This window comes from Oncorhynchus gorbuscha, linkage group LG12 (genome assembly GCF_021184085.1).
Source record: "Oncorhynchus gorbuscha isolate QuinsamMale2020 ecotype Even-year linkage group LG12, OgorEven_v1.0, whole genome shotgun sequence".
Lineage (NCBI taxonomy): Eukaryota > Metazoa > Chordata > Actinopteri > Salmoniformes > Salmonidae > Oncorhynchus > Oncorhynchus gorbuscha.
This window is the reverse complement of record NC_060184.1, coordinates 30863708-30890964: the sequence shown is the minus strand read 5'-3', so window position 1 is coordinate 30890964 and position 27257 is coordinate 30863708. Positions and strand designations below refer to the sequence as shown.

Here is a 27257-nt window from a genome sequence, read left to right as displayed (position 1 = left end):
TCCACCACCCAAACGACATCCAGCCAACTTGACACAACTGTGTGAAGCATTGGAGTCAACATGGGTCAGCATCCCTGTGGAACGCTTTCGACACCTTGTATAGTCCATGCCCAGACAAACTGAGGCTGTTCTGAGGGCAAAAGGGGGTTGCAACTCAATATTAGGAAGTTGTTCCTAATGTTTGGTATACACTGTGTTTATACCTTCTGTAGCTCAGTTGGTAGAGCATGGCGCTTGTAACGCCAGGGTAGTGGGTTCGATCCCCGGGACCACCCATACGTAGAATGTATGCACACATGACTGTAAGTCGCTTTGGATAAAAGCGTCTGCTAAATGGCATATATTATTATATTATTATATTATATATTTAAATGCAACTACGATGTGAAATTCTCTACTTTTTTCATCCAGCAGGTGTTTAAAAATCACAAGAAAATCACATGAAAATGTGCACAACCTACCTGGCTCTTAAACATTTCTATCATTTCTACAGTTTTTACAGAGAAATGTTCACATATAAACAAGACATTAAATGAAACGTAAATGAAGGGGTTGAGAATGTCAGTAGCTTGAGCCAAGTCATGTCTACGACATATATAAAGGACATCACGCTGCTTGCTTAGCGAGTACCGCTTCCCCTTGATCGACTCATATCGAGACTTCCAACTCAGGACCTCTGCCCCGCAAACACACGTGACCTCCCTCCTGAAGTGTTCTAACCCGTGGCACTATTGAAAAGGACTTTTCCAATGGCGCAAGGAGTGACACTTCAGGTTAAGGAGTGAGTATTACAGTTCTCCCATTTGCTACACATAGACAGATAATCAAAGGGCGCATCTCAATAGTTTGAAGCCATCCCTACTATAGCTTCTGCCAATGGGTACTTTATGATAGGGAAGGACTAGAAAAGCAAACAAGCTTGAGCTACCATTACATTACCAATACCCAGGTGGTGCAAATATGGCTGGCATAGAATAAGGCGATGGTACTGTATCAGAATCTCACAAGGCTTTAGGGTTGGGACGGTAATGGCCAAGCGTTCCATCTAAAGCTTTGTTCAGGCCAGTCATGTTGAAAGGGAATCAAAAGAGTACCAACAAACGGGAGCTAAGGGCTAGGATTCAGTCATTGTCTTTCAACAGGTGGCGCCACTCCTACTTCTTCGACTGTTAGTCCCTCTACCGATCAGTGCAAACACAAATTATGCTATCTGATGTAAGACAATGGGGTTCTGTTTGAAACAACCACAGCCTAGGCGCATAATGACTGTATTTCAGAAAGTATTGCATTTAGTAATATGGCCCTGCTTTTTTCCCCACTAGGTTGTATATTGTTTATACCTATCCAATGCTTTCAGATCTACAAGTGCCTGGGGGTTAGGGGTTAGGCATTGTTAAATTGAGGCCTGGGCCTTGGTGCCCCATACATGCCCACTGACCCCACCCTCTGTTGTGGCAATGGTGTGAACTGTGAAGCCTAGTCAGACATGGGACTGGTTAGCCAGGGTTTTTGTCCCCCTTCAGTCGGCGGACGAGCTTCTCGCTGCTCCGTCGGATGGAGGCTCGCAGCTTACTGAAGGAGCTGCTTCTTTTCAGGGAGCCACGGTCATCCTACAGGGAGAGAGAGCAAGGGAGGGTTACACACACATGCTCACCCACATGTATGCATGCAACTGCTCATACACATGTATGTATGCACATGCTCACACACCACACGCACATGCTCGTACAGACACAAACACACACCCCAGGCGGGGCTGCTGAGGGGAGGACGGCTCTTAATAATGGCTGAAACGGAGCGAATGGAATGGCATCAAACCATGTGTTTGATACCATTCCACTCCAGTCATTACCACGAGCCTGTCCTCCCCAATTACACACACAGGCCCAATTGTCTGTATACATGTACATATATACTCATGCATACTCTGGGTAGGGCTATACAGTCACACTGTAGGCAATCAACTGCAGCACATACTTTTATAGACTAAGCGTTTTCACAGGCTGCCCAATTCTGATATTTTTTCCACTAATTGGTCTTTTGACCAATCACATCAGATTTTTTCACATCAGATCTTTTTCACTTTTTCAATAGTGAAAAACAGATCAGAATTTCACTGCCTTTGTAAACACAGCCTAAGCAGGACGATCTGGATTTAAACCAAATAGCAAAATTAGAGCAGTTGAAGGGAGAGCAGCTCATAGTAGAGCTGGAATGGAATGAATGAAATGAATGTGTTTGATACCGTTATATTAATTATGTTCCAGCCATTACAATGAGCCCGTCCCCCGATTTTAAAGTGACACAACAAGCCACTGCTCTCTTCACTGACATTTTTTGTCCATTAAAATAACATCAAATTGATCAGCAATACAGTGTAGACATTGTTAATGTTGTAAATGACCATTGTAGCTGGAAACGGCTGATTTTTAATGGAATATCTACATAGGCGTACAGAGGCCCATTATCAGCAACCATCACTCCTGTGTTCCAATGGCACGTTGTGTTAGCTAATCCAAGTTTATCATTTTAAAAGGCTAATTGATCATTAGAAAACCCTTTGCAATTATGTTAGCACAGCTGAAAACTGTTTTGCTGATTAAAGAAGCAATAAAACGGACTTTCTTTAGACTAGTTGAGTATCTAGAGCATCAGCATTTGTTGGTTCGATTACAGGTTAAAAATGGCCAGAAACAAATTACTTTATTCTGAAACTGGTCAGTCTATTCTTGTTCTGAGAAATGAAGGAGATTCCATGCGAGAAATTGCCAAGGAACTGAAGATCTTGTACAACGCTGTGTACTACTCCCTTCACAGAACAGAGCAAACTGGCCCTAACCAGAATAGAAAGAGGAGTTGGAGGCCCCGGTGTACAACTGAGCAAGAGGACAAGTACATTAGATTGTCTAGTTTGAGAAACAGACGCCTCACAAGTCCTCAACTGCCAGCTTCATTAAATAGTACCCGAAAAACATCAGTCTCAACGTTAACAGTGAAGAGGCGACTCCGGGATGCTGGACTTCTAGGCAGAGTTGCATAGAAAAAGCCATATCTCAGACTGGCCAATAAAAAGAAAAGTTTAGGATGGGCGAAAGAACACAGACACTGGACAGAGGAACTCTGCCCTAGAAGGCCAGCACAGCTCATAGTAATACATGTCTGGAATAGATTGAATGGAATGGTATCAAACACGTGTTTAATGTATTTCATACCAATCCATTTATTCCATTCCAGCCATTACTATAAGCTGCCTTTCCTCACCACGAAAAAACTTGACTCGAGTTGAACTTTTGACGGACAAAAACGGACAATTGATGATGAATTGCCTCTGTCTCTATTGCGGTTCCGCTGGTCATTTTGTCATTTCATGTCCAGTTAAAGGCCAGAGCTAATCAGTAAGCGGAGGGCTACTGGTAAAATATTGTCATGTTTTGTCATATATTGTCATGTCTTGTCCCTGTGCTTTCTCTTCTATTCGTTTCCCCCTGCTGGTCTTATTAGGTTTCTTTCCCTCTCTCTCTATCCCTCTCTCTCTATCCCTCTCTCTCTCTATCGTTCCGTTCCTGCTCCCAGCTGTTCCTCATTCTCCTAACGACCTCGTTTACTCTTTCACACCTGTCCCCTATTTTGCCCTCTGATTAAGTCTCTATTTCTCTCTGTTTCTGTTAAGTCGCTTTTGGGTCCTCACTCACCTGCATAACAGAAGGATCCGACCAAGAATGGACCCAGCGACTACGGATTCTCTCTACTCTGCTGTCGAGTTCCAGGGAGCGATGCTAGGCAGACACGAACAGGAATTGTCTGCTGCTCGACATGCCGTTGAGACCCTGGCCGCCCAAGTCTCCGGCCTCTGGGAGGAGATTCACAATCTCCGCCTCGATCCACCGGTTACCTCCTGGGCTTCCGGGTCTCCGGAGCCCAGAATTAATAACCCACCGTGCTACTCTGGGGAGCCCACTGAATGTCGCTCGTTCCTTACCCAGTGTGATATAGTGTTCTCTCTCCAGCCCCACACGTACTCCAGGGGTATTGCTCGTATCGCCTACGTCATATCTCTCCTTACTGGACGGGCTCGGGAGTGGGGCACGGCTATCTGGGAGGCAAGGGCTGAGTGTACTAACCAGTATCAGAACTTTAAGGAGGAGATGATACGGGTTTTTGATCGTTCTGTTTTTGGGAAAGAAGCTTCCTGGTCCCTGTCTTCCCTATGTCAAGGTAATCGATCCATAACGGATTACTCTATAGAGTTTCGCACTCTTGCTGCCTCCAGTAACTGGAACGAGCAGGCGTTGCTCGCTCGTTTTCTGGAGGGACTCCACGCTAAGGTTAAGGATGAGATTCTCTCCCGGGAGGTTCCATCCAGCGTGGATTCTTTGATTGAAATCGCTATTCGCATAGAACGACGGGTAGATCTTCGTCACCGAGCTCATGGAAGAGAGCTCGCGTTAACTGTGTCCCCCCTCTCCCCGACACTACCATCTTCCCCCACTGGCTCAGGTGTTGAGCCCATGCAGCTGGGGGGTATTCGCATCTCGACTAAGGAGAGGGAACGGAGAATTACCAACCGCCTCTGTCTCTATTGCGGTTCCGCTGGTCATTTTGTCATTTCATGTCCAGTTAAAGGCCAGAGCTCATCAGTAAGCGGAGAGCTACTGGTAAGCGCTACTACTCTGTCCTCTCCGTCAAGTTCCTGTACTACCTTGCCGGTCCATCTACGCTGGACCGGTTCGGCAGCTTCCTGCAGTGCATTAATAGACTCTGGGGCGGAGGGCTGTTTTATGGACGAAGCCTGGGCTCGGGAACATGACATTCCTCTCAGACAGTTAGGGGAGCCCACGGCCATGTTCGCCTTGGATGGTAGTCCTCTCCCCAGTATATTATGTGAAACACTACCTTTAACCCTCACAGTATCTGGTAACCATAGTGAGACCATTTCTTTTTTGATTTTTCGTTCACCTTTTACACCTGTTGTTTTGGGTCATCCCTGGCTAGTGTGTCGTAATCCTTCTTTTGATTGGTCTAGTAATTCTATCCTTTCCTGGAACGTTTCTTGTCATGTGAAATGTTTAATGTCTGCTATTCCTCCTGTTTTCTCTGCCCCCTCTTCACAGGAGGAGCCTGGTGATTTGACAGGAGTGCCGGAGGAATATCATGATCTGCATCATGATCTGCGCACGGTCTTCAGTCGGTCCAGAGCCACCTCCCTTCCTCCTCACCGGTCGTATGATTGTTGTACTGATCTCATCAAGAAGCGTTTTACATCCGCTCCTATCCTTGTTACACCTGACGTCACTAAACAGTTCATTGTCGAGGTAGACGCGTCAGAGGTGGGCGTGGGAGCCATTCTGTCCCAGCGCTCCCATACTGACGATAAGGTCCACCCTTGCGCGTATTTTTCTCATCGCCTGTCGCCGTCGGAACGCAACTATGATGTGGCTAACCGCGAACTGCTCGCCATCCGTTTAGCCCTAGGCGTATGGCGTCAGTGGTTGGAGGGGGCGACCGTTCCTTTTGTCGTTTGGACTGACCATAAGAACCTTGAGTACATCCGTTCTGCCAAACGACTTAATGCGCGTCAGGCTCGTTGGGTGCTGTATTTCGCTCATTTCGAGTTCGTTATTTCTTATCGTCTGGGCACTAAGAACACCAAGCCTGATGCTTTATCCCGTCTCTTCAGTTCTTCTGTAGCCTCTACCGACCCCGAGGGAATTCTCCCTGAGGGGCGTGTTGTCGGGTTGAATGTCTGGGGAATTGAGAGACAGGTAAAGCAAGCACTCACTCACACTCCGTCACCGCGCGCTTGTCCTAGGAACCTTCTTTTCGTTCCCGTTTCTACTCGTCTGGCCGTTCTTCAGTGGGCTCACTCTGCCCAGTTAGCTGGCCACCCCGGCGTTCGGGGTACGCTTGCTTCTATTCGCCAGCGTTTTTGGTGGCCTACTCAGGAGCGTGACACGCGCCGTTTCGTGGCTGCTTGTTCGGACTGCGCGCAGACTAAGTCCGGTAACTCTCTTCCTGCTTCTGCTCCTGCCCTTGCTGTGTCTCAGTCTGTCCCCAGCCACCGCATCTCTCCTGGTCCTGTTCCTGCACTTGCTGTGTCTCAGTCTGTCCACAGCCACCGCCTCTCTCCTGTTCCTGGTCTTAGCCTTGCTGTGTCTCAGTTTGTCCATAGTTGTTACTCTCCTGGCCTGTTTGGTCCTGATTGCTCTAACTCTTACAGTTCTCTACCCGTGTCTCATTTTTATAATAGTAATTGCACTAGATTCCCTCTTCATCGTTTCCCATTACAGTCCTGAGGAGAGGAGTTGGGTTCTTTCTCGGGACGTGCTGGACCGTTCGTTGATCAATGATTTCCTCCGTTGCCGCCAGGGTTCCTCCTCGAGTGCGCCAGGAGGCGCTCGGTGAGTGGGGGGGTACTGTCATGTTTTGTCATATATTGTCATGTCTTGTCCCTGTGCTTTCTCTTCTATTCGTTTCCCCCTGCTGGTCTTATTAGGTTTCTTTCCCTCTCTCTCTATCCCTCTCTCTCTATCCCTCTCTCTCTCTATCGTTCCGTTCCTGCTCCCAGCTGTTCCTCATTCTCCTAACGACCTCGTTTACTCTTTCACACCTGTCCCCTATTTTGCCCTCTGATTAAGTCTCTATTTCTCTCTCTGTTTCTGTTAAGTCGCTTTTGGGTCCTCACTCACCTGCATAACATATATATGATTTCATCCTTGCTCATGAGTCTCTGTAGCCGTAGCCTGAGCGGTAGAGAATTGTACTCTTCCTCACCCCATTCCATTCCAGACTGCGGCTGACCTCCTCTCTCCCATGTAGGCCACTGTTGTACTTCACTGTGATCACCTCAGAGGTCAGGCTCTCACTACTGCTGCATTGGTGATCCATGGTCGTGCTGTTGCTGGAGGCCTCGGCAGCTAGAACACACCGCTTCTGGCTCTATACACACACAGACGCACACACAGATGAACCCATGATTGCATGAGCGGGCCTAAACTCAAAAGCATGCATACACACAAATGCCTAAACACATACACATCTCATGAACACATACAACATGGAAACAAACAGCAATACTACTAATTGTGGCAGGATAAACATATCCTGGCCATTCCCTGGCCAGGTATTTCCTAAACCTTCACATTTCATTGGTATTAATAAGTCACTTGCGGGTGAACTCGTTTCCTACTTGTAAGTGGTTACGGTTGTATGTATATGATCATTCCTCACAATCAAATGCCGACCGCATTATCTCCCAAGAGAACTCTCCTCCGTTATTGTCACAGCCGTGTATATCACCCTATAAGCGGATACCAAGATGGCCATCAAGGAACTTCACTGGACTTTATGCAAATTGGAAACCATATATCCTGATGCTGCATTTATTGTAGCTGGGGATTTTAACAAAGGTTATTTAAGAACAAGGCTACCTAAATTCGATCATATCTATTGCAGTACATGAGCAAGTAACACGCTCGACCATTGCTACTCTAACTTCAGTGATGCCTACAAGGCCCTCCCCCACCCTCCTTTTGGCAAATCTAACCATGATTCCATCTTGTTACTCCACTCCTATAGACAGAAACTAAAACAGGAAGCGCCCGTGCTTAGGTCTATCGAATGCTGGTCTGACCAATTGGAATCCACGCTTCAAGATTGCTTTGGTCACGTGGACTGGGATATGTTCCGGGTAGCCTCAGATAACAGCATTGACGTATATGCTAACTCCTCAAGCGTTTATAAGGAAGGGTATAGGAGATGTTGTACCCACTGTGACTATTAAAACCTTCCTTAACCAGAAACCGTGGATTGATGGCAGCATTCACGTAAAACTGAAAGCACGTACCACCGCATTTAATCATGGCAAGGCAACACGGAATATGGCCGAATACAAACAGTGTAGTTATTCCCTCCAGATTACAAAAAGAAAACCATCCCCGTCGCGGACATCGATGTCTTGCTTCCAGACAAATTAAACAGCTTCTTTGCATGCTTTGAGGACAATACGGTGTCACCGACGCAAACCGCTACCAGAGACAGGAACAATGGAGGCCAAGGTAACTGAATTAAATGACCATCGCCCTGTCACACTCACTTCTGTCATCAAAGTGCTTTGAGAGACTAGTCAAGGATCATATCACCTCACCTGTCACCTTAGACCCACTTAAATTTGCTTACCGCCCCAATAGGTCCACAGACGATGCAATCGCCATCACACTACATACTGCCCTATCCTATCTGGACAAGAGGAATACCTATGTAAGATTGCTGTCCATTGAATATAGCTCAGCATTCAACACCATAGTACCCTCCAAACTCATCATTAAGCTTGAGTCCCTGGGTCTTGACCCCACCCTGTGCAACTGGATCCTGGACTTACTGACGGGCCGCCCCCAGGTGGTGAAGGTAGAAAACAACATCTCCACTCCACTGGGGCCCAACAAGGGTGCGTTCTCAGCCCCCTCCTGTACTCCCTGTTCACCCACGACTGCGTGGCCATCCACGCCTCCAACTCAATCATCAAGTTTGCAGATGACACAACAGTGGTAGGCTTGATTACCAACAACGATGAGACAGGAAGGCAAAATGATCATCAAGGACAATAACCAAGCAATCCACTGCCTGTTCATCCCGCTTCCATCCAAAAGGCTATGTCAGTACAGGTGCATCAAAGCTGGGACAGAGAGATTGAAAAACAGCTTCTCTCTCAAGGCCATCAGATTGTTAAACAGCCACCGCTAGCAAAGAGGCGGCTGCCTACCTACAGACTTGATATCATTGGCCATTTTAATATATGGAACACTAGTCACTTTAAGAATGTTTACATATCTCACATTACTTATCTCATATGTATATACTGTATACTGTATCCTTCACTATATATTCTTTACTATCTATTGCATCTTAGCCTCTCTGTCACTGCTCATCCATATATTTGATATTTCTATATTCTCATCCCATTCCTTTACTAGATTGTGTGTATTAGGTTTTGTTGTGGAATTTGTTAGATATTAGGTTTTGTTGTGGAATTGTTAGATATTACCTGTTAGATACTGCTGCACTGTCGGATCTAGAAGCAAAAGCATTTTGCTACACTCGCAATAACATCTGCTAACCATGTGTATGTGACCAATAAAATCTGATTAGATTTTTATAGGAATTTCATTATGAACAATACATTCATGTGGACCATACTATAACTGAACACTTGCCTTTTTTTCCCTTCCTAAAAATACATCTAAACTGTAAAAATAAATCAAACAAATAATAATAAAAGTTAAATAAAACAATTATATTAAGTTAAATAAATAATATATATATATATATATATATATATATATATATATATATATATATATATATATTTAAATGCAGACCGAACCCACTTGTTTAGGGGTGTGAATGGCCGCCGCCTCCACTGTCTCTGCTGCCTTCAGTTTGCCCTGTCGCCTGTAGAGGGCTCCCAAGTTCCTCAGGGTGTTGTTAATGGTGGCACTGCACGGGGTCAAAGGTCAGGGGTTGTGTAAGCCAGGTAATATTCATTAGTGTACACCATAGCAAAACCTTTTGCAACAGAAAACTAAAACAAGTCTTTCTTGTTGGACAATTTCAGGTATTCCTTCCCCGTTTCGGCCTGTTTTCTTTCATTTCATGCCTAATACGACCCTAATGGAGTAGGACGAATTTGCCCAGCCTTAGGCACAGATCTAGGATCAGCTTTCCCGCCCCAACTCCTTACCTTAACCATAGGGAGGGAGAATGAGAAACTGACCATACATCAGTGACTCAAGGGACAAATTCAGCATACTCAGTCAGAAAACTACTGGGTAGATGGTGAATCTTTAAAAAAAATGTTTTACTAGGCAAGTTAGTTAAGAACAAAATCTTGTTTACAATGAAGGTTTACCAAAAGGCAAAAGGCCTCCTGCGGGGACGGGGGCTGGGATTTAACATTTTAAAAAATTAAATAAAAAAATAGGACAAAACACACATCACGACAAGAGAGACAACACTACATAAAGAGAGACCTAAGAAAACAACATGGCATGACAGCAACACATGACAAGACAACATGACAACAACATGGTAGCAACACAACATGGCAGCAGCACAATATGGTAGCAGCACAAAACAGGGTTTCTTGGGCACAGACAACACAAAGGGCAAGAAGGTAGAAACAAAAATACGATATAGGAACGACTTCTTGGTAAAGTTGTCTCTAGATGCTGATCTTGAGTCAGTTTAGTATTTTCCCCACTAATGGTTAAGGTTGGTATTAGGGGAGGGGAAGCTGATCCTAGAGCTGTACCTAGTGGAAATGTCACCCGGAGCATGGAGATGACTGACCTGTCCACTTTGCGAGTTCTGTCCCAGCTACCTTGATCTCCTATAGACAGGCCTTCTCTCTGTCTGCCCTGAGGAGCACACTTTTAAACATGGTCAACAGGAGAATGGTGAATAATGGCTCAGTTGGTTGGAGCATTGGTTGCTGTGCAGGTTATAGTCCAGTGTGGGCAGATTGTTTACTATGGTTGTAGTAGGTGAAATGAGATTTGATCAAATATGAGGGGCTGAGTTTGCTCACCTGTTCCTCCCTCTCCTCTGCCTGCATCCAGATGGACTTGACCTCCCCTGTATCGACAGATAAATACACAGACAGACAGACAAGTTAACTGGTGCAATGGAACCAATAGAATAGCCCCCAAAGTGCAAACCCACCCATCCAGCATGCAGGCTAAGCAAAACACAGCACACCTCAAGGATTTGAAAGAGTTAAAGTACTATTTCAACCCAGGTATGGGTTTTTTCAAAATAAAAACCTGGATGGAAGATGTAAATGATGGGTTCTTACCATTTGTATAGCCACTGGCCTTCTCGTGGGCATGGGTTAGGATATCTTTGAACAGCACTTCTGCTTGTTTAAACTTCCCCTGCTTTAGGTAACAGGAGGCCTAAGAGAGGAAGGGAGATACAGTGTGGCAAAAAAGTATTTAGTCAGCCACCAATTGTGCAAGTTCTCCTACTTAAAAAGATGAGAGAGGCCTGTAATTTTCATCATAGGTACACTTCAACTATGACAGACAAAATGAGAAAAAAAATCCAGAAAATCACATTGTAGGATTTTTATGGTCTTTCAAAGTAGAGTTCTAGCCCAGGCACTGTTTGGGACTAGATGCTAGTGTCCCGGTATTTTCCTTTCATCATTCCAGCACACTTCTATCAACTGTGACGGATGCTTAACCAAGCCAGACCATTAAAACTCAGCTCAGCTCAGTAGTGTGGAAAGGGTACCAGACTCTCACCAGCTTGTTCTTGGTTTTAGCCATGTTGGGGTCGTCGGGGCTAAGCCTGGTCTGGTAGATGTCCAGGGCCCGTTGGTAGTGCTGCTCCACCTCTCCATATTTCCCCTGGTTCTGGCACAGCAAGGCCAGGTTGTTCAGCTGCTTGGCCACGTCAGGATGCTCCTTACCCAGTATCTAAATCAACAAGGGTTAGGAGTTTAGGGTAGGATGAGCTATTTAGATAAATGCAGACACACAGGCACAGACACAGTTTACATTTACATATTAGTAATTTAGGAGTCACAGACTGACCAGGTGAATGCTATGATCCCTTTATTGATGTAAACTGTTAAATCCATGTTTTATTATTATTTTGACAGACGGACGGACGGGCGGGCGGGCGGGCGGGCGGGCAGACGGACGGACGGACGGACGGACGGGCGGACGGGCGGACGGACGGACGGACGGACGGACGGACGGACGGACGGACGGACGGACGGACGGACGGACGGACGGACGGACGGACGGACGGACGGACGGACGGACGGACGGACGGACGGACGGACGGACGGACGGACGGACAGACAGACAGACAGACAGACAGACAGACAGACAGACAGACAGACAGACAGACAGACAGACAGACAGACAGACACCTAGTGACCCACCTTCTCCCTAATCTCCAGAGCTCGTTTACACAGTGGCTCGGCGTCTTTGTACCTCCCACTCTTCCCATAAAGCACAGCCAGGTTGTTGAGTGTAGCAGCCACCTGAGAGGAGGGTAGGGGACATTAGACACAGGGTCAGTGACACTCACACAGCCGCTAGGTCAATGACAGCTACAGTGACTAGTAGCTGTCAGCCTTAGGATTGGAAGGGGAAGCAGGAATGGGAGCAACACAACAGTGGGGTCAGGGACAAACACACACAAACACAAAGTTATGGTCATACACACACATAGACACAAAGTGATGGTCATACACTCACCGCCGGGTGGTCCCTGCCAAGGGTCCTCTCCCGTACCGCTAGCGAGTCGTTGAGAAGGTTTGCTGCCTCTTTGCACTTATTCTGGTCCCTGGAAGGAGAGGGGTGGTTACTAGGGTATCGCCACGGCAACCTCAGGGTTGCCAGATCTTGGCTGTTTTCAACAACAACAATGGTTCCCATCATGTGAGAAGAGTAACTGACTATTTATCATGTTAAACCCGAATGCTTTCACTGTCAAACATTAGGCTGGGATTGAGCTGCAGAGTTGGTGGGTCGTGCTTTGAATGAAATGGTGTGGCTGGCAGGTAGGATTTCCACACTAAATCATACAGACAGAAGAAAAAACAAACATTTGTGCCTGGCAGCTATTCCAAAAAAGGCGGAGCCCATGTCCTTATAAACTTCCTGCATCATAATGTGCTTCAACACTGAAATTTGACACCTGATATTTTTACTTTATTGGCAGCCACTGCTTCTTTGAAGTTTAGAACCTACTAGCCCATTGCCATCTGTGGTCCGTCATCATATTCTCTGGCATCCCGTGGGGCTCACCTGTAGACTAGGGCCAGAATGTTAAGCATGGTGGCTACATCTGGGTGCTCATGTCCGGAGGTCTTCTCCAGGTCCTCCAGGGCCTGTTTGCAGAGAGGCACGGCCACCTCGTAGCGACCCTGCGAGGCGTACTGGATCACCAGGTTGTGGAGCGTACGCAGACGGTCTGGAATCTCGTAGCCACCCTGGTTGGCGGCAGCCATCGCCACATTGCTACTGTGCTGCTGAACTGAAGGGAATATGGAGTCTACCTTATTTAATGACATAGAAACTGTGACCATTATCTCTACCGCTAGTTTGCTAGCTAGTAATATTAGCTTGCTAGCTTCTAATACATGCAACAAATAATTTGTGCCACTGACAAAATAATACCACCAACACCATTACAACAATTAGTAATTGTACTATTGTCGTTAGGAGAATAAAATGTATTTTGTTTTTATTTTGTGACTATCATTGCTGTTACTGTTAGTGTTTCACTGTGCCAGAGAATGTTTGAAAGCTACATAGTAGGCCATTCTGATACTGAATACGATTCTAGTTTAGATTACGGTAATAATCCCGGTCTCTAATCCCCTGCCCACCCAGTGCTTACTGCCATGGCCCTGGTTCTCCTCTTCGTCATTGCGGAAGAGGTCATCCAGTGTCTCCTTGCTGGAATCCATCTCTTCCTGGTGAGTAAAGCTAGGGTTGTATTATCACTATCGTTAGCGCACACACAGCAAACAAGAATTGTTCCTAGAACATGAGGTTAAGTTCCCACTCCTGTCTGACTGAGAAGAAAGCCCAACAAAACGTTATGGGAACATATCAGGTGATTCCTGTTCTGGATTCATTGACAGTGTGGAAGAAAAACGTCCCTGTTCATGTCATCACCCTACAATATTTTGGACTGTCCTGGAATGGTTTTGTGAGAAAATAAGTTGTTAGAGATGCTAGAATGCTATCTGTAACATTGATTAATTGTTCTGGGAACCAAAAGTTGTTGGCTTGGCATGCATTCACACATTCTGTGGCACTGTTGAACCCATGCTTGTCTCCAAAAGTCTCCTCTTTAGTACCTTGACAGAAACTCTGGCTTCTTCTGTGCCATCTGTTATAGCATGGATCCCACTGCTGCCACCAAAAACCATTAATCATATTGTCTGACCTGCATTTGAGTATAAAGTTCTCAAACATGATCTAGGAAATGTTGCTGTCTGTCGGGACTTAAATCCCAGTGGCTCCCGAGTAGCGCAGTGGTCTAAGGCACTGCATCTCAGTGAAAGACATGTCACTGCAATCCCTGGTTCAAATCCAGGCTGTATCACATCTGGCTGTGATTGGGAGTCCCAGAGGTGTGTTATCTGGGTTTGGCCTGAGTAGGTTGTCATTGTAAAAATAAAAATAAATGACAGCCTAGGAACAGTGGGTTAACTGCCTGTTCAGGGGCAGAATGACAGATTTGTACCTTGTCAGCTTGGGGATTTGAACTTGCAAACTTCCGGTTACCTGTCCAACTCCCTAACCACTAGGTTACCCTGCCGCCCCAATATACATATTTATTTTTTACAATTCCCGATGGCTAAATGGGGTGGATTAATGCCTGTAAATTTGTTTTTGATCTGATAAAATGTATGCTTTACTTGAAATCACTTGAAAATCTGTAAATAAACTATGATGAAAAAAAAGAGAATCCTAATGTGATGCTGTGGCGGTGACTATTGACTCACGGGGGACGAAAGGTCATCGCCGTCGTCATCATATCGCCGGAGGCAGCTCATGAACTCCAGGTGCTTCCTCTCCTCCTCCAGCTGCGCCACACTCTGCTCGCTCTCCTGCAGCCTCCACTGTGCCCTGGCCAGCTCGTCCCGCAGCCACTGGTTCTCCTGGCACAGCTGCCTCACCTGAGCACGCAGCTTCTGCTTCTCCGCCTCCACCATGCTAAGGTGGGCCGACAGTGCCAGCAAGACCTAGGGAAGGGGAGGTAGGAAAATTATTATTGGAAAGACAATATGGCCGCCAGTCCACCCATCACACTTGCATGGGAATGTTCTCGTAATTCTATTTCTATGGGGGAATACCCAAATAGGCCTTTAACCTGAAACTGCATAGGTTTTTCTTACCATGTCTTGCCTTGTGGTTTGTTCAAGACAACTGGGAAATCAGAAAAATAAGAGGTAAAATCATGACGTCAGGGATCTTTAGGTTGGAAAGTCGGAAAGAGGCCTGAGTTCCTGAGTTGAAATTCCGAGTTGGAAGACCGTTCAAAACTATTCCCACTCTGTGCTAGTTTTTCCAGAGTTCCTAGTTGTCTTGAACGCACTGAAGTCGGAAGTCAGAGATTTTTGAGTTCTGAGTTCCCAGTAGTTTTGAATGCTGCATTACTGTGGCTGACATCAAGCAAGTGTCATCTGACCTCCCATGACATGACCTCAACCCTAACTTGATACATACTGACAATACTATGCAAATTGCTCTAAGCTAAAGAAAGCTTACCCCAGCTGCCAAAAGCAGTACCCTTAACCTCTGACCTCGGTCAGGTCCATCAGGCAAAACAGAAGTGAAACAGGAGACACAGTGGCTAGCTACAAATTGAACAACGCGTTCTCCTCCTGACAAATGTTAAGATAGACAAAGAATGAGAAACAGATATTCTTGATCCAAAATCTGAGCGCAGTCCCACATGTGATTTTGACTAAGAGACTGAAACATTAACTTAAGAGTTTTGGCATATAATGTACCATAGACATCTGACCTGCACATCACCCACATAGGCTGCTACAGCCACAACGTGTTTGTGCATTTTCTATTCCTGCCACATGTATAAACAAAATAATTGAATAAAGAATTGTACTTTTCTACACAAGAGATATCCTACAAATGTCAAGAATGTTTTTGCCCGGCAGACATTTATTACATCAGCAGCATCTGTTCTTCATCTGCAAATTGCAATGATTACAATTCAATGTATCTGACCTGCGCTTCGCCCAGCCCAAGCTCTAGGGTGTCCAGCGAGCGGCGGATGGCCCTGGCCTTCTCCTGGGCAGGGCTGGGCTCCTCGTGGTTCTGGCTCCCCTCCACCTCCAGGCAGTGCAGGCTCCCCAGTATGCCCTCCAGGAGAGAGTGGTGCTCTAGTCTCAGGGCCTCCATCCCCTGGATCACCTGCCTGGTCTGGCCCAGCATCTCCTCCTGAGTTGTCCTACGATCACCCAAGACCCTCTGTGGTGCCACCAAGGTAGGTGCGTTTTCATACATCCTGGAGAGGGATGGAGGGTGGGGAAGAGAGGACATGGCGAAAAAAATAGGGATTAGGTCCTAATTCAATGAAATTAGAAATAGATTGTGTAGAAGAACCCCATTTTCTCTGGGCTTCGAGGGCTGCAGCACTGCTGGTTTTCATCCTTCCCCTCTTATCTGGGACTGATTTTAACCTGGGACACCAGGTGAGTGAAATCTGTGGGAAATCCATGCCAATTCATTAACTACAGATGCAGTATTTTATGCACACTGCACAGCATGTTGCACTCACCTGGGTAACAATCTGTGAGAGAAAGGCAGACACAAAATCATTTAATTTCCTGGTGATGATGAGGATGTGTGGCATTTGTTATTTCTTTGTAATGCAGTCAAATATTTTTCCCAATGTCATTTGGACCCAGGAGAGTGCAGCATGCTGTGCTGATGTTGTGCTGTTGTGCTGATACAGCCAAACAGTTGGCTGTTAGTGCTGTACATTATCAATCCAGGAAGCTCTGTTATCACACACCAAGTGTAATGTAAGATGATCAGAGTTCATTTTGGCAGTAGTTATTCTACTGTCTTCTTTATTTTCCCCTTGTGTTGTCAATCAATAAAATGGCATTCTCTTTGCTGCGAGAACACACAAATGAATCATAAACGTGTTAACAAGAGCCGGGTATTTAGTTTAACTTGAAAACAGCAGTATATTTTGTTAAACCTACCTTAAATTGAGAATTGGGAGACAGAGAGACGATCCTGATCCTAATCCTGTGTTGATGTGAGGCACTGTAAGTACAATGAAGTAGTGTGATGAAAGATTTGTCCACAGCTTAGCCACACCCTATGAGTAAGAAACTAAAATGGCACTAACACACACCCAATTAAATACAGTATTTGGATCGGCAATGAAACATTGTGCATATACTAATACAACACACACACACACACAAGCACTCTCTGTCTTTCTCTCAACAAATTTAGAGCCATGCATTCTCACTCACAAACTCCCACAGAGTTCCAAACTCATCATCTCAAGCTCACCCCGGTCTCGTTCACAGCTAAAGTTAGATATTCCCATAGTACCCTGACCCCCTGCAGAGGGGTCGCTGGCTAACCCCAAGGAATGCTTTTGTGAATGGGCACCGTGGACAGGCCACAACAATGGCCTGACCCACTCATTATACAACCCCTCCCAGTATGATTTGGGGGCAGAGGTTTGAGTCCATCATAATAGGGGGGGGGGGGGGGGGGGGTTGTGTGGAGACGGAGAAGGGTGCTGCTACAGACATATCATAAGAGGAGGGATGTGCAGTCTGCAAATGAAATGTTGTCCTATTTGATTACCGTGGATGGAATACATTGTTATTCATTGTCCTATAAGATCGGTGGAATATAGTGAAAGACATACCTGAAACATTATTGATTAATATACACCCTGTATAATTTATGGGACCAATGGAATTAAATATGAGATAACACATATTGAAGCCAATCCATACACATCATAAAAAAATGAATATCCTCATGTGGCTAACTGTGATATAAATACACATAGAGCTATCATCATTTATAGATGTGACATCCCACAGCCACAGTATACTGGTGCTGCTCTGTGCCAGAATGTTAGCGGAAGTCCATTGTAAGAGTCATGGTGGCTAATAGATAACATTGTCTTCTCTGTTTCTAGGCTATAGCCTATTAGTCACCAAAACAAAGAGTTCCATGCCAACTGTTACTAGGACAGCTGGACACCGCCTCTTGAATGAGTGGGAGTGCTCCTGGGTTTGAGGCACAGTGGAGGGCCCAAACTACCTACCGTGTGACATTCAAGGCAACTAACTAACTGCCTTCGATAGAAAAGCTCTGTGCATACTCAGGCTGTACAATTGATGTACAACGCATTTGACAGAATGGTTGGTTGCGATATAACGGATACAGTATGTTAGTTACACAACATAACGTGTGTCAGTCTTGAATTTAGGCATGAGAATAGCATGATATTCACCCGCTATTCGTTTTGAGTGAAGATGGAATAAATGTAGGCGTGGCGGAGCAGTGTCTACAGAATAAGGTCTAGCGAACAAACCCGTTCCAAGTGGAAAAATAATCTACTTCCGATAGAAATTACACCATTCTCCATGCACTGTCGTTTACAAGTTGATAAGAGCTAGGTAATAAATGAGTAATCCGTTTAGATAAGGGAATGCGAAACCAGTCATATGGCAGCAAACTGAAGCAGTAAAGTTTATGAAGTCCTGTACCATTATACAGAATTTAAATTGTATGTCCTTTTAACTTGCTTTCTCTAATTCCTGACTTTATCTGTCTCCTATTTATATCATGTTAAATATCAGTATTGACAATCGGGAGGCATAATAACCAAACAAATTAAAATGTACTGTTATTTCCCTTCAGTTGGCCTACATTATTATTCCATATTGTTTCATTTACCTTAATCTGCTTCCTCTGTAAATGACGGTATGGCCATGTGCTTGTTGCTGAGGATTTTTCCCTACAAATTGATACTGGAACAGAGACGAATTTTTATTTATTTATTTAACCTTTATTTTACTAGGCAAGTCAGTTAAGAACAAATTCTTATTTTCAATGACGGTCTAGGAATAGCGGGTTAACTGCCTGTTCAGGGGCAGAACGACAGATTTGTAACTTGTCAGCTCAAGGATTCGAACTTGCAACCTTTCGATTACTAGTCCAACGCTCTAACCACTAGGCTACCCTGCCGCCCCATGCATTTATTTCGACGGTTTTCTTCAATTGATCCCTATTATTCTGAACCTGTACTTTCAATATATTCTAGCGCGTCGACAAAATTCAAACTAAAAGGTGTACCGCATTAAAAGGGATGGTTTAAGGTAAATATACGGAAAACCCCATTGAATTAAAAAATCTGTTGGCCAGGAAGTGGGGGGGTTTTCAGTGATTGAATGAAATGTATTCAGAACGCGCAAGGTAGCCACACCTGCAGAGCCAAATAAGGTAAGTCTGAATACCAAATACTGAGAAGTGCGTAGGAAAGGCATAAATTCTTAAATCGGGATCGGGGCCTTATACATTTCATACGAGCTACAAAATATTTCAAACTGGAGGAGAGAGTGTCGCTGCCTGAGTGTAAAGCTCTGATAGAAGAACATGTCATTGACCATTGTAATTGTATTTAATATATTGTATTGTGCTCTTGTGTTATGTGTACACGCTGACTACTTCCTGCTGACATCTCGTCAGGTGATCCTCAAAACCTCAAGGGTTGGTTAAATAAAGGTTAAATAAAACATACATATGCCCATCAGGGGCACACTCAGTGTCTTGTCTCACATCTTTATACTGGTTTCACTCTGTAAACCTGGAATGAACAATGAAGGCCAATTGTTTATATTAATTTGCTCATTTGGTGAAACAGAACAAATATAATTTAGGTTAGTACAATCATAGTGTGGCACTTAGATTACTGCTATGTGTTGGCCTAAAGACAGTTATTTGACTCATACAAAAGGGTACACCAATTGTCTTTGAGGTGGTTGAATGAATGGAGTGACAGGGATTTAATCAGACCTGCTACATTGGTAAACACACAAAGATTCACCAACCTCGTTTAGAGGAGATAGCTATCCCACAAATGATTCCTTATTCACTGTGCACTTTTTGGTAAACTTGTTCAATATTGAACCAAAGATTCTGATTTCTGGTTCTCAACCCACTCTTTCTCCCCAATGGTACAGAATAAATGGAACTCACAAGTAGTTGAATGCATTACACAGGAAGTCACAGCAAGTTATTATGAAAAGTCATGTGAACATATTTTTGTATGTTGGGGAGAGGGTTAATTTTACTACTGTCAAACAAATTATATTTTATGTCCAGGTTCCAACGTGAATAATATAAACTGTACACAGGTGCCTTGACACCTTACCTAACCAATAATGTTGCTAACTCAATGAACATGCAATGAAAACAGTGGTGAAAGAGATCTTTACCACTGTTGTTCACTGTAAGCATCTCCTAAAAAGGTACTTCTGCCAGGAAGCTACTAGAATGTAGAGAAGAGCTCTGCAATCCTGTTCCTGGAGAGATGCCTTATAGTAGGTTTTCACTCCAACCCCAGTCTAGCTCACCTGATTCTAATAATTAGCTAGTTGATAAGCTGAACCAGGTAAGTACAACTGGGGTTGGAGCGAAAACATACAGGAGGGTAGCTCTCAGGAACAGGTTTGTGAATCCCTGATGTAGGCTATGTGCTGTACACTGTATAGTCTATTTGCAATGTCAATGAAATACTTGTAATATAATGGTGGCAAATAGAAAGACATATTTTGGCTTTCATTTCTGCATATAAAACAGGGATGAAGTGAATTGAATAATACTTGGTTATTTGAATAGATCTATATGTATCTTTCTATTTGTATGTTCTTGTCAGAATATTATTTCCTGTATCAGATATTGATACTTTTAAAATATGGTAATACTTTATCCAGGTATAGAAGTCAGAGGTTTACATACACCTTAGCCAAGTACATTTAAACTCATTTTTTCCACAATTCTTGACATTTAATCCCAGTAAAAATTCCCTGTCTTAGGTCAGTTAGGATCACCACTTTATTTTAAGAATTTGAAATGTCAGAATAATACTAGAGAGAATTATTTATTTAAGCTTTTATGTCTTTCATCACATTCCCAGTGGGTTAGAAGTTTGCATACACTCAATTATATTCGGTAGCGTTGCCTTTAAATTGTTTAACTTGGGTCAAACTTTCAGGTAGCCTTCCACAAGCTTCACACACTAAGTTGGGTGAATTTTGGCCTATTGGTCTTGAAAAGAGCTGGTGTAACTGAGTCAGGTTTGTAGGCAACCACACTAACTTCCTAACTGATGTCTTGAGATGTTTCTTCAATTTATCCACATAATTTTTCATTCTCGTGATGCCATCTATTTTGTGAAGTGCACCAGTCCCTCCTCTAGCAAAAAGCACCCCCACAACATGATGCTGCAACCCCTGTCCTTCACGGTTGGGATGGTATTCTTCGGTTTGCAAGCCTCCCCATTTTTCCTCCAAACATAACGATGGTCATTATGGCCAAACAGTTCTATTTTTGTTTCAGCAGAAGGTCTACAATTTTTTTCTGAGGTCTTGGCTGATTTCTTTTGATGTTCCCATGATTTCAAGCAAAGAGTCACTGAATTTGAAGGTAGGCCTTGAAATACATCCACAGGTACACCTCTAATTGACTCAAATGATGTCAATTAGCCTATCAGAGGCTTCTAAACCCATGACATAATTTTCTGGAATTTTCCAAGCTGTTTAAACAGTCAACTTAGTGTATGTAAACTTCTGACCCATTGGAATTGTGATGCAATGAACTATAAGTGAAATAATCTGTCTGTAAACAATTGTTGGAAGAATTACTTGTGTCATGCACAAAGTAGATGTCCAAACCAACTTGCCAAAACTATAGTTTGTTATCAAGAAATGTGTGGAGTGGTTGAAAAACGAGTTTAATGACTCCAATCTAAGTGTATGTAAACGTCCGACTTCAACTGTAATGTTTTATAACAAGGCTTGCGTTGTGCCTCACTATGAATGCATTTCTCAACCAAACTGGCTGTTATTTAGCAGATCATTGAGCTGATTATAAGTCATTATAAAGTGGTCATAATATGTTGCTCCTGACAAGTAGGCATTTTAATGCATTATAACTGCATCATTATGCATTGTACCTGAATGCTTACTGAAAATATGTGTCATTTTATTTCTAGGGAATTTCATGCATATCATTCACATAACGACGTGTTACCGGTACGCCAAAGTAGCCTACATTCACTTACCTCCAAATGTGGAGTGGATTCCATTCGACTAAAGACACGGAGTATCGTCGGTGTTGTCCTTTTACATCGCTTTAGAGCTGTGGAAAACATCCAATCGATAGCGTATATCGTCCGGCAATACTCCGGCTACGTGCTCAAATTCGCCCTGGATTCAAAGTGCACACAAACTCAGCCCCGTTCAAAGTGATTACCACGGTGGGAAACCTTTGGGGTTATTATTTGTATACTAACATTGTAATGCTTACCTATACAGCCTCTATCAATTGATCTACTGAATATACGACAACATACTTTTATATTAGCCTCTCATCTCCCTCCTTAAAATGTACAAGTTAGTTTTAATGAATCACTTTTTATTAACATTATGTATATATGTTTATCAAATCAAAGCGTATTCAGTATATCCTAATCAATATGAGATCCACATATGTCTGCGTAACATCTGCACAGATGAAACAGTATACAAACTCATTTAAATAAGACATTATTCAGAATTGTATGCAAAGTTAATGTTACTGTGCTGTGTATGATACATGTGTGATTTTTATTGAGCTGCCCTCTTGGCTAGATCTCACTCATAAAAGAGGTCTTCCGACCTCAATGATACTTCCTGGATAAAAAAATATATAAATATATATTTTTAAATGTAGTCGTTGTTATTCCATACCACATTCAAGTAGATTTAAAAAAGAGCAATGTTCCATCTGCCTATTTGCTGTTCATTGTTGCATTAAACATGAATTGTCCCTGTGGCATAATCTTGTGGATGATAGAAGTATTTGTGTTCCTTATGGAGATTCCTTCTTCACTCAAAGCTCCACTCCACAAACACCTGCATTAAAAAAACTCAGGAAATACAGCACTCACCTGATCTGTACAGGGTAAAGTACATCACAGCACAGTGAAATACAGCTGACTCACATACTGGTTCATTTACTCTGTTCTCTCAGAACTCCATGCTATTGTATGTCTTACACTGCAAAGGTCCTCCAATCATACACAGGTAATACAGAGTCAAGGTCTTATTACAGGAAGTAAAACTCATTGCAGCACTAACATTTAGCTCTGTTTTACTGGTGTCTATTTGACCGATGTTTTCAACAAAGGACTTATGTACTGTTTATACACTGAGTGTACAAAACATTAGGAACACCTTCCTAATATTGAGTTGCACCACTTTTGCCCTCAGAACAGCTTTAATTCGTCAGGACATGGACTCTACAAGGTGTCGAAAGGGTTCCACAAGGATGCTTCCCACAGTTGTCAGGTTGGCCATTCTTTTATACACTCAGTGTATATATGATAGGTGCAGTGAAATGTGTTGTTTTAGAGTCAGCCATAGTAGTACAGTGCAAATTAGCGTTAAGTGCCTTGATCAAGGGCACACGGACAGATTTTTTGTTTTTCATCTTGTCAGCTCGGGTATTCAAACCAGCAACCTTTCGGTTACTGGCCCAGCGTACTAACCACTAGGCTACCTGACACCAGATCCATGACTCATTAATGTCAACATTTCAGCGTAGTTACTGGAGGAGAAATGACTAAAACTGTCAATATAGCTCTGCTACTAAACAAGGGTAAGTCTTTAAAAGTAACCTCCTTTCTTAGGGCATTACTGACACAAGAGGCGAGTGTGACAGTGAGAAAATGGCTTCCAGACTGTTCCTCCCAGAGGATCTCTCCTGTCCTGTGTGCTGTGACATCTTCAAGGATCCTGTCCTCCTGTCATGTAGACACAGCTTCTGTAAAATCTGTCTGCAGGAATACTGGAAAGGAAATGAGTGTGAGGAGTGTCCAGTTTGCAGGAGTGGATCAACAAGACACGAACATCCATGTAACCTGGTTTAAAAAAAACCTGTGTGAGGCCTTCTTACAGGAGGGAGGTCAGAGAGCTTCAGAAGAGTTGCGCGACAGTCTGCACAGTAAGAAACTCAACCCACTGGTCACACAATGGTTGAATCAACATTGTTTCCACATCCTTTCAATCAAATTACATTGAACCAACATGGAATAGACGTTGCCCTCTTGTCCAGATCTCACTCATAAAAGACATCTGTGCCCAGTGGGAAGCTCTTCTGCCTGGAGGATAAACAGCCTGTCTGTTTTGTGTGTCAGACTTCCAGAAAACACACAAACCACAAGTTCTATTCCATAGATGAAGCTGCACAGGATAAGAAGGTAATAAGCAAACTATAAATATGGGACTCGGGTCCTCAAGGGTCATTATGTATTCTGGCCTTTGCCTTTTTATCAGAGCATCTCAATCTACTGCATCTGGCTACGGAGGCCTTCCGCATCTGCGGTGGAAGATGGCCGGGCTACAGCTGTTTGTCAGACCACGAGACATCCGAAAATCAGTTCTCTCACGAAAACGTCTGTAGCTACTATTAATTTGGCTACTATAATGACCACTCTATGGAAAGGGGAGACTCTCACGAACACGATGACGGGACTAGTCTGAATGAAAAACATATTTCCTGAGCTTTCTTATATCTTCTAGACATAGGAAAGACACTTCAAAACATTAATTTATTATCCATTTTTTGATTCTCTTTTACCATTTATGGATGTGTATTCAATGCATTTGAGGTATTAGTAGTAAAGGCCAAATTCAATATTTGATCAAATCATTTTTCTATATATATTTTTGATACCTAAAAAGGGGTCCTAAAATGTAAACTCAAATAGCTAAGTGATCCATGGTATGACCATCTTAGACTTTTAAAGGTTGTAAGCACTGTGAAGATAATTGTGCACCCCTGAGATATGACACTGACTAATTCAATCTTTCAGTAAAGAAAGGTTTTATTTCAGGCTAAACTCAAGACCTCAGAGGAAAAGCTGGAAGTCTCTACTTTGACAAATAAATCATTTTATTCAGTCCTTCCTTGCCTGGGTAATTCATTTTTAAACTAAATACAGATTTAATAGATTATCAATATAGTATATAGATATGTACATTTTGGGTCTGACTCTCTGATAAATTAGGCTTAACTGTGCTGTTCCACTGTTACAAATACAGGTAACTGCCAAAATAATGCATCTTAATAGGGCAATGGGCCACCACGAGCCAGAACCGCTTCAATGCACCTTGGCATAGATTCTACAATCTGTCCGGAACTCTATTGGATACCCTTCTTCAACAAGAAATTCCATAATTTGGTGTTTTGTTGATGGTGGTGACACTGGCCGTGTCCAAATACCCATAATAGTGTACAATGTACTTAAACTGCATCGTATGTACTCCTCTTCGCATACTATTTATGATATAAGGTTTAGTAAAAAAGTATGCAGTTTGCCACGGGCATAGTGTTCTACTTTGCTATTGGATTGGGACAGGGAGATGTTATTCTCTGATCTTGACAAAACTGAGGACAAAAGGAGGTGCAAATCAGGGTGGCAGATAACCTAGTGGTTAGAGCATTGGGCCAGTAACCGAAAGGTAGCTGGATCAAATCCCAGAGCTGACAAGGTAAACTGTTGTTCTGCTCCACTGTTCCCCAGTAGGCAGTCATTGTAAATACGAATTTGTTCTTAACTGACTTGCCTAATTAAATAAAATGTGAAAGAAAAATCATAAAAATATCAATATTAGGAGGTTGTTCATAATGTTTTGTACACTCAATGAATGTATAAGAAGGGAACAGCAGCTAGAGCTGTTAGCAACTGCCAAAATAATGGAAACACTTGAGTAAATGAGGGAGACAAAGTATATTGAAAGTAGGTGCTTCCACACAGGTGTGGTTCCTCAGTTAATTAAGCAATAAACATCTCAAGGTTTGGGTAATGTATAAAAATGCAGGGCAGGACATTATTTTGGCTACCATGGTTATGCCCCCATAGGATGACAGTGGTCACTGAATGGTTTGAGTAGTATAAACTAATGTAAACCATATGTCATGGCCATCTCCGTCACCAGATCTCAACCCAATTGAACACTTAAGGGAGATTCTGGAGCGGTGCCTTCGACAGCGGCCGTGCTCCAAATACTCATACTAGCATCCTAAATAGTAGCCTTTTGAGTATGTGAACAATAGCATGTGACATTTAAAAAGTAGTATGCTTTAAAAGCCAGGATGTCATACTCATTTCGGCTTCTCATGTAGTATTTTTAACGAATTGTAAACTTTTCGGGAGTTTCTCTCACACACAAAATGTATTCATACCAGATAGGTCTTTGGAATTTGATAGCTCTCTGAAGGTAAACAAAAAAACATATTGAAGATGGCTAAGACAACGAGCAGAGTCTCCTGTTCAAATGCAAGTCTTTTCTTTTTGTGTCCTTAAAAAGGATCATGACCATTTACATCGTATCTTTGAAAACAGATTGTTATTTGCAGCATGCCGTGCCTTTACTTTAGCTAAATACGTTAACTATGTGCTTCAGTAGGATTTGAAGTTGAATACCCGATAAGCTTGCCGTTGTTGAGCAACAACTTCATATTTAACCTAGCTAGCCAGTTACATATGCGAAGCTGTAGCAAAAGTAGTACACTACGCCCGTGGCAAACTGCATACTTTGACTAAACCTTACAACATAAATAGTATGCGAAGAGGAGTACATATAATGCAGTTTATTTACATTGTACACTAGTATGGGTATTTGGACACGTACATATCATGTACATATCTATATACTATATTGATAGTCTATTAAATCTGTATTAAGCTTAAATGAATTACCCAGGCAAGGAAGGACTGAATAAAATGATTTGTCAAAGTAGAGATTCCCCCTAGGATTTCTTTTCAGCAGTGGTGGCAAGGGGGGGTTCTATTGCTGCTAGTGCCTGCACAATGATATGCTAGCTGTTCCCATAGACTTCCAGTTATTGAACCAATGACTATCCATTTAAAAGTACGTCTGCAGAGATATATAAAAATGACTTTTGCAGGACACACACAGTGACATACAAAGACACAAAGCCGTACACACACATGCACATTGTGGATAAAGAGTTACCTGACTAACATAACACAGAGGGTGTTCTTTAATGGAAGCCTCTCCAACATAATCCAGGTAGAATCAGGGTTTCCCCAGGGCAGCTGTCTTGGCCCATTACTTTTTTCAATCTTTACTAATGAATTGCCACTGGCTTTGAGGAAAGCCAGAGCGTTTATGTATGCAAAGGTCTCAACACTATACATGTCACCTACTACAGCGACTTAAATGACTGCAACATTTGAAGAGTTGCAGTTAGTTTCAGAGTGGGTGGCAAGGACTAAGTTAGTCCTAAATATTTCTAAAACTAAAAGCATTGTATTTGGGACAAATCATTCACCAAACCCTAAACCTCAACTAAATCCTGTACTAAATAATATGGAAATTGAGCAAGTTGAGGTGACTAAACCTCTTGGAGTTACCCTGGATTGTAAAAACT

General features: G+C 43.2%; 1 protein-coding gene across 4 annotated transcripts; it reads right to left on the bottom strand.

The window, feature by feature from the left end:
• Nucleotides 1–244: 244 nt before the first annotated feature.
• Nucleotides 245–23072, bottom strand: LOC123990864 (kinesin light chain 1-like). Of its 4 annotated transcripts, none has more exons than XM_046291803.1 (16): nucleotides 22547–23072; nucleotides 21880–22024; nucleotides 16763–16826; nucleotides 15777–16056; nucleotides 14531–14770; nucleotides 13414–13489; nucleotides 12819–13047; nucleotides 12267–12354; nucleotides 11948–12049; nucleotides 11301–11474; nucleotides 10850–10949; nucleotides 10583–10629; nucleotides 10345–10424; nucleotides 9384–9492; nucleotides 6772–6936; nucleotides 245–1610 (listed from the first exon to the last, which is right to left on the bottom strand). In XM_046291803.1, exons 4-16 carry the CDS (start codon nucleotides 16053–16055, stop codon nucleotides 1497–1499), a joined length of 1803 nt encoding a protein of 600 aa, XP_046147759.1. In that variant the 5' UTR covers nucleotide 16056; nucleotides 16763–16826; nucleotides 21880–22024; nucleotides 22547–23072; the 3' UTR covers nucleotides 245–1496. The 4 variants fall into 4 exon arrangements, with proteins under 4 accessions (XP_046147759.1, XP_046147760.1, XP_046147758.1 ...); XM_046291804.1 differs by having other exon boundaries at nucleotides 22747–23072; XM_046291802.1 differs by having other exon boundaries at nucleotides 21880–23072.
• Nucleotides 23073–27257: the final 4185 nt, after the last annotated feature.

Bases quoted from the DNA above. Each gene is read 5' to 3' on its own strand.
- LOC123990864 (XM_046291802.1), bottom strand. From the start codon at position 16,055: ATGTATGAAAACGCACCTACCTTGGTGGCACCACAGAGGGTCTTGGGT. The intron at 10,950-11,300 runs GTGAGAGTCTGG...TTCCTCTCTTAG, and splicing joins CTAAAACCAAGAACAAGCTG to GCCTCCTGTTACCTAAAGCA. The intron at 10,425-10,582 runs GTGAGCAAACTC...CATGTTTAAAAG, and splicing joins CAGAGGAGAGGGAGGAACAG to TGTGCTCCTCAGGGCAGACA.